The following is an 18,673-nucleotide window of genomic DNA, read 5'->3' as shown; positions in this document are numbered from 1 at the left end:
CAAGTGCCTTTGGCTTAAAGGGACTGGCGAGAGAGCACTTGGCGAGCTGGGCAGGTGGAGGCATGGGCCAGACGGCAGAGGTGGGCAGCAGCACTTCACATTTATTGAGGGTCTGCCCCCAAGGAGCTCACAGCCTGGGGGCCAAGACCCCACATGTGCTGGGGTGGAGGAAAAAAAGAGGTAAAGGCAAAGAGGCAAGCAATGCAGAGACACCGTGGCCCAAGCAAAGGGGTTGCAAAGCAGGCACAGGCGGGGAGTGGGGGGTGAGGAGAAGGGGGGAATGGCGGCCCTGCAAGTCCTGCCTAGACCTCAGGATCACGGACCAAGCACGGGACTCAAGGCTGCCCCTCCCCAACCAGGTTGGTACCACCTGGGTGGAGTTGGTACCAGCTGGGTGGGGGTGGCACTGGGGTGCCCAGGCTCCTACGCCTGCCCTGAGCCAGGCCCCCATGGCATCAGCCTTCTCCACCCAGGACTGGACCATGCTGACCCCTGACAGGAAAAGGGCAGGCAGCTCAGGTTTGGGGGCCCTGACCAAGACAGCAAGGTGGAGTCCAGGCCTGTAAGGGAACAGCTTGAAGCCTGGGCAGTCCTATGTCCCTGGGCAAGGCCCCCAAGGAACTTCCAAGGTTCTCATGGAAGCCAGCTAGGGAGGGAAGGGATAGGTGCCTGAGGGGAAGGAAGCAGAACCCTGGTACCCAGGAGGGGTCCCCAAGAGGCCCCCTCAAAACCACTCCTGGTGGGAAAGCTTGGGTGTGGACAGGCAGAAGGCAGAGAAGAACCCATGGGAGGGGGTAGAGGAACAGCCAGACACATAGCAGCCAGGCAGCAGCAGAGCAGGGACACGCACACAACGTGGCTCACCACCAGCATCCCCTTTAATAAAATGTGGAAGGTTGCGTGACAGGGAAAGTGGAGGAGGGAGTGAAATATGACCATTTACAACCACAAAAAACTTCTGTACATGTCTAGCGCCCAGCAGAGGGGAGGGCAGACAGGGCAGCAGGAGGCCGGGGCCAGCCCTATTTGTAGAGGATATCGTAGTGTCCAGGCCGGTAGAGAAGGTACACCTTGGGCTCAGAGCCCTCGGGGAAGATGTGCGGGTTGGTGGTGCCGCCCTCGCCGCGGTCCATGTACTCCACCTGGATGGAGACGCTCAGAGCCTGGGCCAGTGCGATGATGTGAATGTGGTCGCTCTCCTTGCACATGGGCTCCACCTCCTGCAGCACAGGTGGGGGTCAGCACCCCTCCCCCAGCCCCCCCTCCACCACTGTGCTCCCCACCCCGAGGTGAGAGAGAAAGAGGCGGCACCTGCTGGCAGAACTCCTTGACTGTCCGCCCGCCCTCGATGAAGTGCTCGAAGAACTTGCTCTCGCGCTGCAGGTAGCCGGAGGTGAGCAGCCGCAGGTACACCACCAGGTAGTCCGAGGTACTCTGGTCGTTGAAGGAGGCCAGCAGGTCAGCTACAGAGGTCTGCTTCTCCACCTGCTCAATCAGGTCCATGAACTGCCACCCACAGGGGACAGAGGGCACAATGGAGAAGGAGATGGGTCAACCCTGCCAAGGCCAGGCGACCCAACCTCCACCCTGGCTGTGGGGGCACCAGGGGCAGCTGGGCTCACCGTGTTGTGGAAATCCTCGATTGTGAATTCAGTGAAGCCCTGGGACACCAGGTCCTCTTTGCTCTTGGCAGACACAGCCTTAAACCTGCAGGTGGGAGGTCAAGGGGTGCCAGCATGGGCTCCTCAGTCAGCAAAGAGGCCGGCCCAGGACTGGGGGGCCCCTACCCCCCACTCAGAATGGAACCCCAAAGCGGGAGCCCCGCCATTGTCAGGCCTTAGGTGGAAATGCATCTCCTAGTCCCCCAGAGAGATGGGGAGGGAACCTCCTGGCAGTTCCCAAGTGCCCACCAGCCTCACCGCTGCAATTCCTTGCTGTCATCCAGCAGCGCCTCCAAGTGGGAGAATCCGAAAGCTCGGTAGAAACAGTTTCCATCAGGCCTGGTCTTGCGGATGTAGGAGTACTTTTTGTGGAGGTCCTGCAGAGAGGCACCCCACCCGCCCGCCCCCATGCCGGTCAACATCAGGCCGGAACCAGGATGGGCCAAGGAAACCTTTCCCCCATCCCGAAAGAAGTCACTGCCCTCCTTGGCTGCTGACTCCAGTGATGGGAGTCACTTAGTGACCCACTGGCCAGAGCCTCAACAGCCTCAGGAAACTAGAACTTCTTCGGTACACACTGGCTGCTTGGGGCATCAGAGTCATCACCAGCCACAGGCCTACCATGCTGCGGAGCGTGGGGGCCATTTCTTCAAAAAAACAAAACAAAACAAAACAAAACAAAACAAAACAAAAAGGACAAATGAATCAGTCCTGGTTCTACATAGCTTCTCCAGAGAGCAGCCTTTCAAACCACTTGAGTCCAGGGCAGACAAATGAGGATGGGCGTCCAGTGCGGGGCTCAGGAAACAGCATCCGCACTCGCCTTCCACACCCCACCCTGCCCACTCACTCTCACGGGTCTTTTCTCTGCTCCAGCTGCTTTCCTCCCTAAATGCAAGGGTATTTCTTCTGTCGAACCTCCCCACACATGTGGGGCCACTGCTCACAGCGGGGCCTCCCTCCCCTGGACTATCTTGCACCATCTCCATTCTCTCTAACCCCCTGCCCACCTTCCCAATGATCTCACTGCCTTTCTTTCTTTCTTTCTTTCTTTCTTTTTTTTTTTTTTTTTAAAGATTTTATTTATTTATTCATGAGAGACACACAGAGAGAGACACAGGCAGAGGGAGAAGCAGGCTCCATGCAAGGAGCCCGATGCGGGACTCGATCCTGGGTCTCCAGGATCACGCCCTGGGCCACAGGCGGCGCTAAACCGCTGTGCCACCGGGGCTGCCCTCTCACTGCCTTTCTGAGGACTGTCACCCAGCACCCCTTAGCCCCAGCCAGCATAGCAGTGCACAGCCCTCTTCTCCTGACCCCCGGAGGGTCTGAGGCTGCTCCCAGGGCCACCCCTCTGGTCCCCATCAGAGCCCCAGAGCCTATCCCCTCCCTTAGGCTCAAGGACATTGTTCCAGGAAGCCTCCCCCTCCCTCCAGCATCATCAGTGTTTTTCTCCCTACAGGTTTAGACTCATCAGCACACAAACTCAACGCTAGTTCTTGCTTAAAGAGAAACAACTCCTCTGCTTCTCATGAATCCCTTTCAGCCACCGCCCAAGTTCTCTGCTCTCTTTTGTAGAGAAACTGCTCTGGGAACTTGTCTGCACTCCCAGCTCCACCTCTCTTCTACTACCTCCACCTGAGCCAAGGCCACACCTCTCTGGATAGGCTACTAGAGCAGCATTCACCATGAAGGGGGGCACCCCGCAACCTGGTGACCCCAGCCAATTCGTACCACCCCCTCCACACCCTCCTAGTCCGTCCTGTCCTTCATGGAGACTGCAGGCCCCAGCCTTACGGCACCCTCCTTCCTCCTCTCAACCTGTGAAGATCAGGGCCACCCTGGATCCACAGAGCACCCTTTCTCAAGACACCACGTGCTGTTCACACACCACGTACCCACCCATGGTAGCTGCTGTGTGAAGGGCACCACCTGGCTCAGGCCCAGGACAGCTTCTGCTGGTCAACTATACTCACTCCCTTACCGCCGCTGGTCTTGGGATTTGAACAGCCCCAAATATAACTCTTTGCCTGCCGATCTCTTCCTTCCACTCCCATCTGACCCATACATCCAAGTACTTGTCCATTCTGAGCATGTCCTGACCCCACGGCCCCTCAGCCATTCAAGCCAAAAAGCCTCTGTCACCCCCTGGCCCCAGCCAATCTATCCCCCAAGTCTCCTCTCTGCGGCTGCTCACTACCCTAGGGCACTCTGGTCCCAGTCACTCCCTCCTCCAGACCTCCTCCCAGGCCTCCCGGCTCCAGCAGCCAGAAGAACCAGAGAAACCTGCTAATTCACCTCCTCTCCCAGGCTACGTTCAGGCCACCTCCTGGCCCTCCCCTGCTCCTCTCCGTGCCACTCCAGCCACACTGGCCTCCTCAAACCACACCACACCTCACAGTGGTCCCAACTTGCCCCACTCTGCCCCATGCCTACAACCTGATCTCCTGCTACCTTTTAGTCTGTCACTCCAACACCACCCTCTTGGCAAGGCCTTCCACCTGCCCTCCCTCTCCCCCTTCCCTGCTTCACACTTCTCCAGAGCACTTACCGCCTTCTGACACAGACGCCTGAGATACCTGCCTTACTGTCTTCCCACTGTGACACATAAGCTTCATGAGGGCGGGAGCTCCTCGGCTGCACTCCTCACTCTGCCTCTGGGACCACAAACAGTGCCTGGCCCACCGCGAGTGCTCACAGATGGTCAATCACAGCACACAATGCGTACAAAGAGCCCAAATCACTGCAGCTATTGGAAAAGCTACTAGAATCATTCTGAGCACTTATCCCGTGCCAGGCCCTTTGCTGAGGGCTGGTGCCCACTATCCTAAACCTCACCAGGGCCCAATGCACAGAGGAGAAAAGTCACCCAAGTCTGAGTGGGCTCTGCTGTCTAGGCAGGACACTCCAAGGGCGGAGGTGTGCTAAGGCACCGCACACAGCAGGGGTGGCAGAGGGCAGTAAGTAGACCTGTGCACACAGCACACTCGAATGTGTGCTGGAGGACTCAACACGAAGAACAGAAGCTCCAAGAAATTCAGTGCGTTGCCTAATTCAGTGCAGCCAGAACTGGAATCCAGGTATGTCAGGCCCTAAAGCCAGTGCCTTCATCTATCTCTCCACAGTCCTCTTGGGTAAATTGCAAACACTGAGCAAGGGGTCCGAGTAGACCACAGGCCACACACAGCTGGATCTGGCCTGTAGGTGTGCTGTTTGAACCACACATTTTAAATCTGCATTCGCTGCCTGTTAGAAGTCAGGAGATTCACATCAAAATCATTTCTGGCTTGTTTTGGAAAAACAGGTCAGGGAAACAATGGAGTGAGAGGCATGGACAACCACTATTTGCCCTGCAAGCTTCCACTCCCTGCAGTTGGCTGATGTGGAAGCTTGGTGCCCACCCCCCACCTCCTACTCCCCCCTCTGGTTTACCATCTAATCTGGCCACCTTCCACTGCCTACCTCCTTGGCCTGAGGGAGGATATGAATAACCCCAAAAGCCCTTCCTTTCTGGTGGAAGGCTCTAAGCATCTCTCATCTTGGGGTCCAGGATAACATTTACTAAGCTCTCAGGCTGTGCCTACTGGATACTATTTACACACACCCACTGTCCCAGCCCTCACGGACAGGGAGTGGTTAGGGATCTCACCTCAAGTTATAAGTGATACTGCTGGGCCTTGCACAGGTCCACAGGTCCCTTTGCCCCACTGCTGCCTACCCCTCTACAAACATCCCAGAGGCAGACAGCAGGATGTGCCCCTGCCAGAACCAGCCTCTCCCAGCCGCCCAGCACCATGGTGAGCAGCAGACCTCAGCTACTACTCAGCCTGCACCAGGCCCCACAGGCACCATCTCCATCAACAACAGCCCTGCGTACAGCTACTTTCTTTACTCTGATTTCACAGCAGAGAACCCCACAGCTCAGAGACATGGAAGGACCTGTCAAGGATACAGCTCTGTATGGCACAGTCAGGATATGAATCAAGGTCTTTTTGATTCCTGAGTGTGCACATTTGAAGCAGCAACCAGAGGGCTACCCCAACATGCTACCCTCTCTGAGGTCAGGCCAGCAAGGAGCAGGTCTTAAGCAGGCACACTCCTGCCCCTACTCCTACCCCCAGGGCTTTTCCTGCCCCCCTCAGCCAGGCTCCCACCTTGATCTTCTGTTGATAGATGTTGTCATCCTCAGCATACTCCTTGTACAGGACCGAAAGCTCCAGCCGCTCTGAGACCAGAGGGTTCTGCACAGCAATCTGCAGAGGGGAGGAAACCCATCACGGTCTGGCATGCTGGTGGAGTACTCACACCTAACAGCCAGAACACCTAAAGGAGGGGAGCTGGAGCAATCACCCAGTGGCACAGTGATCCCCCTGCCTATCCCAAGACACCCAATACCTAGCATAGCTTGGAGAGGATGAGCCTTTCATTTCTTTCTTTCTTTTTTTTTTTTTTTTTTTTTTAAGATTTTATTTATTTATTCATGAGAGACACAGAGAGAGAGGCAGAGACACAGGCAGAGGGAGAAGCAGGCTCCATGCAGGGAGTCAAATGTGGGACTCGATCCTTGGTCTCCAGGATCACACCCCTAGCTGAAGGTGGCGCTAAACTGCCAGTCACCGGGGCTGCCCAGAATGAACCTTTCAAAAGAGAGATAAATAGGCCCCAGGCCCAGGCTATACAGGTTCCCCATAATAGGGCCAAGGGGAACAGCCCCTCACCTCTTGCTGAATTCGGTCCTGCTGAGCCATGATGGCTTCATCATAAGCAAGACAGTTAACACCTGGAAGAAGGAAGCAAGCCAAAGATTACAGTGAGCCCTAGCTGTCTCTGTGCCAGGCAGCTAGGCCGATGACAAGAGCATCCTAGGCCAGGAGACCAGGTATGGAATCTGAAGTATGTATCTTAACACCCTGCTTTACCCCAACGGTGTGATCTTGACAAAGTCCTTTCCCTTCCAGGCCTTAGTTTTCCCATCTTTAAAATGAGGGGGTAAAGGTATGTCCTGCCCCAACATGTACTCATTCAGCTCTAACACCACCCCCACCCCCGCTTTCTAATATCAATTCCCAGCAGCCTGAGAATGCTCTGGGGCCAGGCAGGGTCTCTTGGTGAAAGTAAGAGGAGGAGGTAGAGTTCTGGGCTGGAGGAGAGCTTCCCGTAGCCTGCACTTTATTTGATCACACCCTTCCTCCTTCTGCTGTGCTGGGTATTCTTAATACCCATTTTACAGATAACAAAACAAATGCAAACAGGTGAAGTAACCTGCCCAAGGTCATAACTAACAAAGACCTGTGCTCAAATCCAGGTGTGCCTAATTCTAAAGTCTGAGCTTTTTACCACAATACTTCTCCTCTGCTCCCGTGTGGCAGAGAACTTTCCCCACCTTTCTCCCCTCACTGAAATGTCAAGAGGAAGAGGTGGTACCTACCAGGCACTGGATTAAGTGTTCATCAGTGACTTGGCAGGTCCACCTGTGGGCCCCACCCTCAGCAGCCACTGTTGGGCCCAAACTGAATTCTGGTCCTCGCTCTTACTTAGGAAGCCTCTTCTGGGGGCCTCCGACTCTCAGCGTTCAGTCTCAAGTGTGCAGTTAAAAGGGGTGTGTGTGTGCGCCGAATGACTTTTAAGGTCAATCCTTTTCAGTCTCAGCATCCCGGATCCTCATCTGGGCCCTGACCCATCCCTTACACTCCCCTGCAATGGGGCTGTCCCTCCCACCCGAATGACCTACTCGGTCCCTGCGGCCTAACCGCCTAAACGCGGGTTAAAACGGAGAAGGCAGCAACGTTTTGAAAGGTCCACCTCCAGAGGTCTAACAAAACAATGCCCAGGAAGGCGGAAAGGGGCTGCAAAGCCAGAAGAGGGGGCTCTACCGGAAACGAGGGCTGCAGTCCTCAGGGGCACACACCACAGCCGCTCACAACCCCCGGCCGCCCTCAGCATCCCGAGCGGCCCGCCCAGTCCTTTGTGCTCCGCGGCTCGGCGTAACTCGACGCCCTCTCGGGCGCGGGCTGCTCCGGAGAGGGCGGGCGGCCAGGCCCCGGCTTAGGCCCGGCCTGACTGCAAGGATTGGGGTTGGGAGGGCTGGGGACCCGGGAGCCCCGCGGCCGGCGCGGAGGGGCTGGGCGGGGGGCGGGGCGGCCCAGGCCCCGCCCCGGGCGCGCGCGAAAGGAAAGAGCCACGGGCCCGGGCCCGCCCCGCTCGCTCGCCCGTCGGCCCTACGGGCCGGGGGTCGCGACGGCGGCGGCAGCTCCGTCCATTGTGAGGGGGAGGGGAGGCGGCGGCGGAGGAAGGGGCCGTCCGTGCCTTTCGCCCCTGGCCGCCCGCAGCCCCGCCCCCAGCCTCCTCGGGAACCGGCGGCCCGGCATCGCCCCCGCTAGCCCGGGCCGGACGGCCCTCCCCCGGTCAATACCTTCGGAGTCGCTGCCGAGCGGCTCCTGCTTCTGCTGCTGAGGTTCCTCCGCCGCCATCTTTAAACAGCACCGCACTGCCGACCGCTTCCGGGTTAGCAGCTGCCCTCCCCCCGGAAGGGAGCCCCTCCTCGTGGCCCCTCCTTGGCAACGCCCTAGCGACGAGCTCCCGTCGGGCGTCGTCACCTGCCGGGCCCGCAGTCCTGTGTGGCTGCCGCCCCGCCCACTCCCCCACTAGCTCCTGCCGGGCCCCACCTTCCCTTTGCCCAAAATCCCCGGTGAGAAGAGCCTCCCGGAGCCAATTCAGATTTTTTGCCCCTGGAGTTTGAAGCGCGGTTGGTGTGGCTGACGTGATTGGGAGTGTGAGGTTAAGCCACGGGAGGCAGCGTCGCGGCTGCGGACCCCAGAAATCTTGGCAGCGACTGCAGTGAGGAGAACCTGGCGGTGGAGGCGGAATCGTGCTGACATCAGAGCCCCGGGACGCCACGGCCTGGGACCGTGGGCCGCGCTTCTGAGCGGACTTTGGGGTCCCGTTTCGGCGGGGAGAACATGCCCCTGGGGGTTAAGACCAAAGTCTTGGGACCTAACTTTGGACTCCGTGCCGTTCTGGTTATGAGAAAAGCAGGCCTTCCCTCTTTTTTAAAGGAGTTGATAAAAATGGAAAACACTAGGGTTACCAGAGGTTAGGTGAGGGGAGGTGGCTGCAGGAAGTGGATGTGATTGTAAGAAGGTTGAGGGAGGGATCCTCGTGCAGATGGAGATGTTCTAGATTTTATTTTTAAGATTTTTATTTTCAAGTAATTACATTCAATATGGGACTCCAGAGTCACTTGCTCCACCCGCTGGCTGCCTGCCCATCCCACTTTTTTTTTTTCAAGTAAACTAAACTCTACCCCCAAGGTGGGGATGGAGCTGCAGACAGACCTGAATGAAGATCAAGAGTTGCACGATCCACCGCCTGAGCCAGTTGAGCGCCCCTTAAATGTTCTATATCTTTTTTTTTTTTTTTAGATTTTATTATTTATTCATGAGAGGCAGAGAGACACAGGTAGAGGGAGAAGCAGGCTCCCCATAGGGAGCCCAACTCGGGACTCAATCCCGGGTCTCCAGGATCCCGCCCTAGGCTGAAGGCGGCGCTAAACCGCTGAGCTACTAGGGCTGCTCAAAATATTCTACATCTTGACTGTGTATGAATACTCCGGTAGGTACTGTATTGTAGTTTTGCAGGATTTGCCAATGGGGAAAACCGGATAAAGGGTACACAGGATTTATTAAAATTGCCTAAAATATCAAAAAACAAAAAGTTTAAAAAGCAGCAAGCCCAGGGTGCCTGACTGGCTCAGTCCATAGAATAATGGGACTCTTGATGTTGGAGTCATGGGTTGGATCCCTACATTGGGGAGTTTATTTAAAAAAAAAAAAAAAAAAAAAGGAACAAGCCTTAGATGCTAAAGATGCTGTTTAGAGAAGTTAAGATTTGCAGCTCAGTTTCCCAACTTGTTCATGACAAGACAGCAGTGTTTTAGCACCAGTAGGAGGTACAGTCCCAATGAGACACCTCAGTTTGCGACAGTCTAGGAATGCTATATGAGGGGATCCGTGGGTGGTTCAGCGGTTTAGCGCCTGCCTTTGGCCCAGGGCTCGATCCTGGAGTCCTGGGATCGAGTTCCACTTCGGGCTCCCGGCACGAGGCCTGCTTCTCCCTCCTCCTGTGTCTCTGCCTCTCTCTCTCTCTCTCTCTCTATGTCTATCAATAAATAAATAAAAATAATGTTTTTTTAAAATTTTTTTATGATAGTCACACAGAGAGAGAGAGGCAGAGACACAGGCAGAGGGAGAAGCAGGCTCCATGCACCGGGAGCCCAACGTGGGATTCGATCCCGGGTCTCCAGGATCGCACCCTGGGCCAAAGGCAGGTGCCAAACCGCTGCGCCACCCAGGGATCCCAATAAAATAAATAAATCTTAAAAAAAAAAAAAAAAAAAGAATGCAATATGACTAAATATGTTCATGAGTCATGAGCTACATCCAGTCCTGGAGTAGGGCACAGTTGGGTGTCTGGGCTCACCACACAGCCCACAATGGCCTTCTCACAGCAACACTACAAATGCCAAATCTGTATCCCAGCAACACTGCAAAATTACTGTTTATTGGATCATTGAGCTTTGGGGTTGCTTCTAAGCTCAAGAATGCAAAGCATCTACCTTGTTTGGACCTGGGCTTACCAATAAATTGTTCATTCCTTTTCCCAGTTTTAACATCAAAATCTGTAACTGCCAATGAGATCTTCAGAAGAACAGCTATACCCAGAAGAAAAGCTAAGATATTTGATGACAGCAACAGGATTTCTCTTTGGGTTTCCAAAATCTTGAAAACTGCTATAAGACCATTCTGCCTCTACTTCCCCATATTTCAACTAGGGAGTCCATAGGGCATACAGGGACACAGAAATCTGGGGTTGGGACTAAAGGTCAGGACAGGAAACACAGCTGCTCTGAGGAGTGAGAAGGAATCCCAGGTGTGACCCAGGGCTGGACCACAGCCAGGCTGCCCACACCAAGCAAATACCTCCCTCCCAGGGGTCTTGAGCTTTAAAAACAGACCTGTCCCTTCAATATGTAAAAGGATCTGTAAACAAGGGTCCTTTCTCCTCCCTGCTCCCCGGCCCTTCCCCCTCTTAGGCAGAATGGGAAGAAGGGGCACCTGGCTGGTTCAGTTAGTGGAGGGTGCATGCAACGCTTGATCTTGGGGTCATTTGTGCCCCACCTTGGGTGTAGAGATTGTTTAAAAACAAAATCTTCAGGATGCCTGGATGGCTTCATCAGTTAAGCATCTGTCTTTGACTCAGGTTGTGATCCCAGGGTCCTGGAATCAAGTGTTGCATTGGGCTCCCTTCTCTGCAAGGAGCCTTCTTCTGCCTCCCTCTCTCCCTGTCTCTTATGAATAAATAAAAGTTTAAAAATTAAAATAAATACAAAATCTTTTTTTTTTAAATGGGAAGGAGATGACCAGAGGAAGGCTTTGGCTTTTTTTTTTTTTTTTTTTTTTTAAGATTTTATTAATTTATTCGTGAGAAACACACAGACACAGGTAGAGGGAGAAGCAGGTTCCCCGCAGGGAGCCCAATGCAGGACTTTATCCCAGGACCCCAAGATCATGACCTAACCCAAAGGCAGACACTCAACCACTGAGCCACCCAGGTGGCCCAAGGCTTTGGCTTATAATCCAGCCCAGGATGGTTGATTTTTGCCCCGGTCTTCTGTATGCTGATTTATTTGGCAATTAATAACTAACTGTCTCTTACCCTCATCCTATCTCTTCTATTTTACCATTTTAGGGTTTTGTTTCTCTATCCTGAAGCATCTAAAATCCAACTGGCAGAGCTACAGGAATCTCTGTCTCCCAATGTACCAACACAGAAATGGTCCAGTGCTCTTGGCCCTGACTGCACTGAGTCTTGCAATGAAACAGGTAGCACTGGCACTTGTGTTCAGACTGCTGTTGAGGATGGTCACAAAGGTGATAAGCGGCAGAGGACCGCTTATTTTTCCATTGTACTGACAGGGTAGATGCCTCCTCATAGCCCTGGGGGCACACCACGTCCATGTCTGACGGATTCTGTCATGTGGAGGGAGAAGAGACTCCATTCCAGGCCTCAGACTAAAAGCTCAGCTCCAGAGGAAGAGTTTATGAATAGTACAGAGTAGCTATAGGGAGTCAAATGGCCCCCAGGCCCATCAAACCTCTCCCACCTCTCAGGGGAGGAGGAGGCCAGGCAACAAGGACACAGCATGGGCCCTGGGACAGTCACAGTCCTCACTCCCCCTACCCCCCACCCCTCCTCCTGGAGGCCATCGCCATAGCTTTCCAAGCCTTCAAGGTGGGCCAAAAATGAGGGCTTGGCAGTCCTTCCCAAGGCAGGCTTGGTGGTCAGGCATCTGCCCAGATGGGAAGAGTTGGGGCATGCCACCCCCAAGTGAACCTCTGAAGCTACTGCCACAGAAACCTGTGATGGTCCACAGGCAGCCAGCTACAAAATCGTGTCTAAAGAGGCTTTGTTGGTGCAGAGGCCAGGCAGGTGAAGCTGAGCAGGGCCTGTACTTTGAAGCTGATGGCTGGGTCGATACTCGTCTGCAGGGTCCAGACCACCTAAGGCAGAAAGCAAGCAGAGGAGGGGTAGAAAGGACAAAGGGAAAGCCCCTCTCCCCGCTGCCCTCCACCCAGACCCAGAGTACCCACACTCCTCATTGGGGCACTGTACTTCTGTAAATGCCTCACATTCCAGTTTACCTGTCTGCTAAGGATCCAACCCACTGGGGCCAGCCCCTCCTCTGAGAACCTCACAAGGAAAATGATGCATTAGTTTCCTTGTTGCTGCCATAACAAATCACCACCAATCTAGTAGCTTAAAACCACACAAATGTACGGTTTTATGGTTCTTGGAGGTCAGGGTTCTGGTGTGGGTTGTACCAGGCTAAAATCAAGCCATCTGCAGGCTGTGTTCCTTTGTGGAAGCTCTGAGAACCTGCTTCTACTTATGCACGTTGTTGGTAGATTCAGTTCCTTGCAGCTGTGGGATTAGAGTCCATATTCTTGCTGGCTATAGACTGAGGGCGGTCCCCAGCTTCCAGAGGCCACTGCATCTCTTAACTCATGACCCACTTTCACTATCTTCAAAGCCAACAATAGTGGGCAGAGTCCTTCTCAGGTGGCATCTGAGATACACATCATCTGCTTTCCTTGTCCACCTTAAGGACTCCCATGAATCCACTGGGCCTACCGGATAATCTCCCACATGTCAACATGCTTAACTTGAATCACATCTGCAAAGTCCAGGGATGAGAACATGGATCTCTCTGAGGGGATGTTCTTCTGCCTGCCACATCACTGTCACTTTACAATCATAAAAACAGGCTCAGAGAGACTAAATGACTTGCTCAAGTTCATATAAGAAATGGCCAAGCCAGGCCTCCTGACTCTCAATACACTTTTGACATTCTAGCATCTACTATGACTGCAGCCTCTCTTGGCCCCATGTGCACTCCTGGGCAAAGACACCTACGCCTCCAGACTCATGACCTAACAGACACCCACAGCAAGGACTGATAAAATGGGATGCCTGAGTGGCTCAGTGGTTGAGTGTCTCCCTTTGGCTCAGGGCGTGATCCCTGGGTCCTGGGAATGGGCTCCCTGCATGGAGTCTGCTTCTCCCTCTGCCTGTGTCTCTGCCTCTCTCTCTCTCTCTCTCTCTTTCATGAATAAATAAATAAAATCTTTAAACAAACAAAATAAAAAACTTTTTTAAAGGACTGATAAAATACTACTTGGGATATAAGGAGCCTTGTTTTCTCTGTAGGGAATGGACCCAGGGTCCCAGTTGGTTACGAATGAGAGGACACTGAAAGGTGGCCAGATTTCAGACCTAGTGGCCACATTTGGGACCAAGGGGAGGAGAGGGTTCAAGAATGACAGGTGAGGGACGGCTGGGTGGCTCAGCGGTTGCGTGTCTGCCTTCAGCTCAGGGCATGATCCCGGAATCCAGGATCGAGTCCCACATTAGGTTCCTTGCATGGAACCTGCTTCTCCCTCTGCCTGTGTCTTTGCCTCTGTCTCTGTGTGTGTGTGTCTCATGAATAAATAAATCTTTGAAAAAAAAAAAAAAAAAGAATGACAGGTGATTTGCACCCTATACTTTCTCATTCACCCCCGCCTACGCTGCAGGACCTAGCAAGTTGTGGGAGAGCTAGAAGCAGAGTTGCTGATGGGCTTGCTAAGGGCTTTCTCAGCCCAGGACCCTGAAGGACTTGCCCATAACCACTGGCTTCCAACCAACCCGAGCAGTGGCTCGAGATGCACAGCTTTGGGCTGGAGTTGTCCCTCTGGGTTCCAGGAGCACAAAAATGGATATACTCAATAAGAAACGTTGGCAGGCCAGCGTAGTTACCATAGAAACTCACTTCTGGAGCCACATTCTTATTTCATGGCAGTCCCATGACCTAATCTTACCCATAGCAAACCTTAGCCAACCCAGAGCCAAGGAGCTGGGAGCCCTCTGCTCAGGAGGTGTGACTAGGAATGCCTCCTAGACTGAGGCATAAGACAGAAGCCACCCTGTTGTTTGGGAGGATACAGCCAAGAGTTCCCCTACACACACACCCAGGACAAGGGCTCTTGAGGTGCCTGCAGGTGACCAGTGGATGCCCCTTGCTCAGCCAACCCAGCCTGGCCCCTTCAGATCATGCATGGGTTCTCCCCCTCCTCTGGCCAAGAGCCCAACCTGCACAATCTCCCAGCAGTCTAGGCCCTGTCCCTTTCGGCCCAGACACAAAGGCTCCTTTGTGTGGAAGGAAAGCTTTTTAGGAGGCAGGTCACCAAGTCCCTACCACTCAGGGAAGCAGCCATGGGCATGAGTTGGGCATGTCCCACGGGCGATACTTGGGTTCACAGTGATCACTAGACAACACAAAAAGGCCAGGAAGGACCAGACAGAGGGAGGGAGGGAGGGCAGGATCCACCTTCAGCTTCTGTCACCAAAAGCCAAGGAAATCAAAGCCCTGCCAAAGAGGGGTTGGGGGATGTGGGTTAACACCCTGGGCCTATAGCCAGCCACACCCATGCACTTCAGCTCCACAAGGGTGACTGAACCTGCATCTACTCAGAAATCCCTCATATCACCCCAGCGAAGCTGCCTCCTCCTGCAAAGGTGGGGCCACAGGTCTGAGCATTCTTTCCAGACATACAGAATAAAAATTCCAGCTCGGTGTGGAGCACTTCCATGCACCATCCCAGCCATGGATACCCACAGCCACCCCAGGAAGAATCACTGAGGAAGGGCCCTGGGAATGGAAGAGCAGCAAATTCCCCAAGCCAAGGAACAGAGGAGCCAGGGAAGCAGACAGGGGAAATGAGGAAGCTAGTCAGTCCATAGGCATTTGTGCATATAGTACTAAAAGGGGCCCTGGGGCTGGCAGGGTTGGCAAGATATTATAAAGTAGCCTACCCTCCAACTAGGAAGGACAAGAAGCTCCTGAGAAATGGCTGGAGTCCACAGCCAAGGAGCAAAAAAGGGAGGCTGGCGCCAGAGAGGGCTTCCACCTGCAGAGCTGGCCCCAGTGAGAAAGTCAGACACACAGACACAGCACTACCCTGAACTTGGCACAACCAAGGAAGCCAGATGGGATGAGAAAGAAAGGCTGCCCTATGACAACAAGATTTCTTCTCCCAAGAAGCCAGAAAACATTTAAACACAGGAAAGCATGCAAAGGAAGCACCAGTCTCAGGCAGCAAGAACAGCTGAGCATGCATGACCTACCACAGGACAGTCATCCAGCAGTGACATGCGGCTGGCCAGGCCCTCTTCTCCACACCCCCACCCAACACTATCCTCAGCTCAGGTATGGAGGCAGGAGCCCAAGTCGAAGACACGATGAATTTCTGAAGCAAGGTTTAAATAGACTTTATTGTGACAAGGAGGGCCCTACTGAATGGGGCCTTATAAACCAATATGTTTGGTCCCAGGATGTCACCATGGAGAAATCAAGAGGTCATGATTGTAGAAGAGGTCACTGTAATTGAAGGACATGATCCATGGAAGGCCGGCCAGGAATGCAGCAGACATGATCAGGACAGGCCAGGGGTGGTCAGGTCACAGGGTGAGGGACAGGACAGCCCCCTTCACTCCCGCTTCTTGTAGCTCTCCAGATGTGACAGGACCCAGCCCGATGGCAGGAGGAAACACAGGAAGCAGGAGGTGAGCCCAACGGCAACATCCTACAGAGCACAAGAAAGAAGGAACCCGCAGAATAAGGATTCCCCCAGGCTTCCCATAGTCTGAGTAGTCTTCCCAGGCAGCAGAGAGCCCCTTTCAGGAAGTCAGGATTCAGGCTCCAGAGAAGGGACACAGCAGATCCAAGGCCCACTCTAGGCCTTGAGGTAAAGGGTCAGGTATGGGGGTCGGGACCAGCCTGGGTTAGGATTCACAGATAAATCCACCACAAGATGATATGATAAAGTAAAGGGACAAGAACAAGGATTTAAACTTGTTCCGTCTTTTGAGACCCATGAATCTTGCATAAGCTGGTTAAGGCTAAAATGCACCTCCCCTTCTTTGCCACCAAAGGTTTGACTTTTGACAAGTAAATACAGTGCTCCTAAATTTCGGTTCCCTCAGCCACAAACTAGAGCTGATGGCTATTTGTTCTCGGGGTCACAGGGATCAGCACAGCAGTCTTGGCAGTGATCTGCACAGAGCGGGCACTCAGCAGATGCCAGATGCAATTAGGATCGCTACCATTTCCTCAATCCCAGCGCTCTTCAGGCTCTTCTCCTAGATGCGACCCGCTAACCTGGATTCTGAAGACTTTCATTCAAGGCGAAATTCTGTCGCTGAGGCAAATGCATAAAAGCGCCAAATAGGTGCAAGTCATTAAGGGTTAACTCTCTCACATTTCTGGAAATTACCGAGACCCACCTTCCCTAATAATGAACAGCGGCAACAACATAGCGGCAACAACCATTCGCGTTAGGCACCCCCAGAGAACCGATAAGTAAACAGGCTTAGAGAGGGAGCTACGGGCCCGAGACTGCACAGCAGATAAGCGACAGGAATGTGACTGGCAGGATCTGACCCGAGATCCTGGAACTGAGCCCCGACTGTCACCCGGGCACTGTCCCTCTCGTTCGCGCCCTCCAGACATGCCCAAACCAGCACTACCGCTGCCCGCCAGGCTGCGGACCGCGAGGTGCAGGGCACTCTCGGGGCCGCCAAGGTCCAGCAAGCCAGAGTAGGCAGCCCCGAACTCGCCGCAGGATCCCCTCCCCTGTGTGCTGCACCTCCCATGCCCTTCCCGCCCCACTCCTCACCATGGTCCCGAGCTGCTCCCGCGGCGGCTTGGAATGGATCTGGGCACGATGCACCGGGAGCCTCCGGGTGAGGCCTGTTAGGCCCCTCAGCAGCTGCGGCACCAGCACAGACATGACCGCACAGAACGACTGCAGACAGCTGCCAGCAAGAGCCCAAGGTCGGGAAGTCAAAATGGCGGCGCCTGCCGGAAGTTCCGGTGACGGGGGAGGCCGGGAAAGGGCGACCCGGAAGTCTCCCGGAAATGACGCAAGGACACACCTCCCTCCCGCCCCTGTCAGTTTTTGGCGCGTTCCTCGAAAGAGCCAATCGACGCCATCCCACCACCGATGGGCGGGGGCACGGAGGAGACGTTTCTTACAGTTATGCCCCACCTTCCGTACCGCCTATCTTCTTGAGTGACATCTAGAGCCAACCAATCACATAAGCCAGAAACAAGGAGGCATTCTTGGCTCCTCCCTCCATTCATAGTCTTGAATCTCTCCAGAATCCTTCCACACTAGACCTCCGTTATTTCTGGCCGGAGCACCAGGCAGTAACCTCGTCACTGAACTCTCATTACTATTACCGTCTCCAATTCCAGTCACCATACAGGGGCCGCCGGCCTCTCATCCTTCCTTCCTTCCTGGCTCCCTTCCTCTCTAAATCTAATCAAGTTGTGCACCTACTGAAAAACTCGTCAGTGGCTCCTCACTGCTTACTAGACAAAATCCCAATTCCTGGATAGCCATCTCCAGCCTCATCTCTGCTTACTCCACGCCTTCCTTCCTGTCCTCTGAGCCTCCCCAACCCCCAAGCCTTTTGCTTCTTTGTATCTTACGTTCTACCTTGAACACTTTTCAACTCTTACCTCGCCTTCCTCTTTCAACCACATCAACTCCAACTTCCAGGCCTCCGCTTAAAGGTAGTTTACTTTATTCCACAAATATTTACTAGCCCTACTGTATGCCAGGGACTGTTCCGGACAAGGTGGACAAGGACTCCTTTACCACAGAACCGACATTCTGCGAGGGAGCCTCCACAATAAACAAGCATTTAACAAGAAGCTATCCAGTGCTATAATAGGAAGTGACAGGGTAGCACTGCATCAGGAAGCTTGTGCCACCTTTGTGTCCAGCAGCCCCTGTCTAGCACTACCCACAAGGTCGGTCTCCATCCCTAGACTGGGGGCCAGTGGAGGGCAGAGCATGTGTCTGCTTCACCACTGTCCTCAAAGAGCCTGCCACATATCGCTCTGAAAATGTTTAGTCATTGCAGGACACTGAACAGTATTCAAACAGAAAGGGGGTGAGGGGCCAGCCAGGGAGCCAGGCCTTACCTGCGACAATCTCATTCCATCTTCACAACAATGTCACAAGGGGATTGCTATTATTTCAAATTTTTTTTACAAACGAGGAAATCAACCTAGAAATTTGGATGATCTGCTCAAGGTAACACAGCTACAAGACTGCCTAGTCAGGGGATCCCTGGGTGGCGCAGTGGTTTAGCGCCTGCCTTTGGCCCAGGGCGCGATCCTGGAGACCTGTGATCGACTCCCACATCGGGCTCCTGGTGCATGGAGCCTGCTTCTCCCTCTGCCTATGTCTCTGCCTCTCTCTCTCTATCATAAATTTAAAAAAATTTTTTAAAAAAGGCCGCCTAGCCAGGATTCCAGGGCAGGTCTATCTGCTCTCAAACCCATGCTTTTAAATGTCATACAAGCTACTGCAGAGAGAATTTCCAGAAGTTCCAGTTTGGACATT

At 53.8% G+C, this 18,673-nt stretch overlaps 2 protein-coding genes across 2 annotated transcripts; both read right to left on the bottom strand.

The window, feature by feature from the left end:
* Positions 1 to 81: 81 nt before the first annotated feature.
* Positions 82 to 8,298, bottom strand: OTUB1 (OTU deubiquitinase, ubiquitin aldehyde binding 1). Its single transcript, XM_072758292.1, has 7 exons — positions 8,074 to 8,298; positions 6,380 to 6,441; positions 5,816 to 5,914; positions 1,920 to 2,038; positions 1,623 to 1,707; positions 1,312 to 1,506; positions 82 to 1,220 (listed from the first exon to the last, which is right to left on the bottom strand). Exons 1-7 carry the CDS (start codon positions 8,129 to 8,131, stop codon positions 1,023 to 1,025), a joined length of 816 nt encoding a protein of 271 aa, XP_072614393.1. The 5' UTR covers positions 8,132 to 8,298; the 3' UTR covers positions 82 to 1,022.
* A 7,213-nt stretch (positions 8,299 to 15,511) lies between these two features.
* COX8A (cytochrome c oxidase subunit 8A) lies at positions 15,512 to 17,131 on the bottom strand. The gene is made up of 2 exons (XM_026004590.2): positions 16,934 to 17,131; positions 15,512 to 15,841 (listed from the first exon to the last, which is right to left on the bottom strand). The coding sequence occupies exons 1-2, from the start codon at positions 17,045 to 17,047 to the stop codon at positions 15,746 to 15,748; spliced, it is 210 nt and encodes a 69-aa protein (XP_025860375.2). The 5' UTR covers positions 17,048 to 17,131; the 3' UTR covers positions 15,512 to 15,745.
* Positions 17,132 to 18,673: the final 1,542 nt, after the last annotated feature.

This window comes from Vulpes vulpes, chromosome 5 (assembly GCF_048418805.1).
Source record: "Vulpes vulpes isolate BD-2025 chromosome 5, VulVul3, whole genome shotgun sequence".
Classification (NCBI taxonomy): domain Eukaryota; kingdom Metazoa; phylum Chordata; class Mammalia; order Carnivora; family Canidae; genus Vulpes; species Vulpes vulpes.
This window is presented reverse-complemented; position numbering and strand designations above follow the sequence as displayed.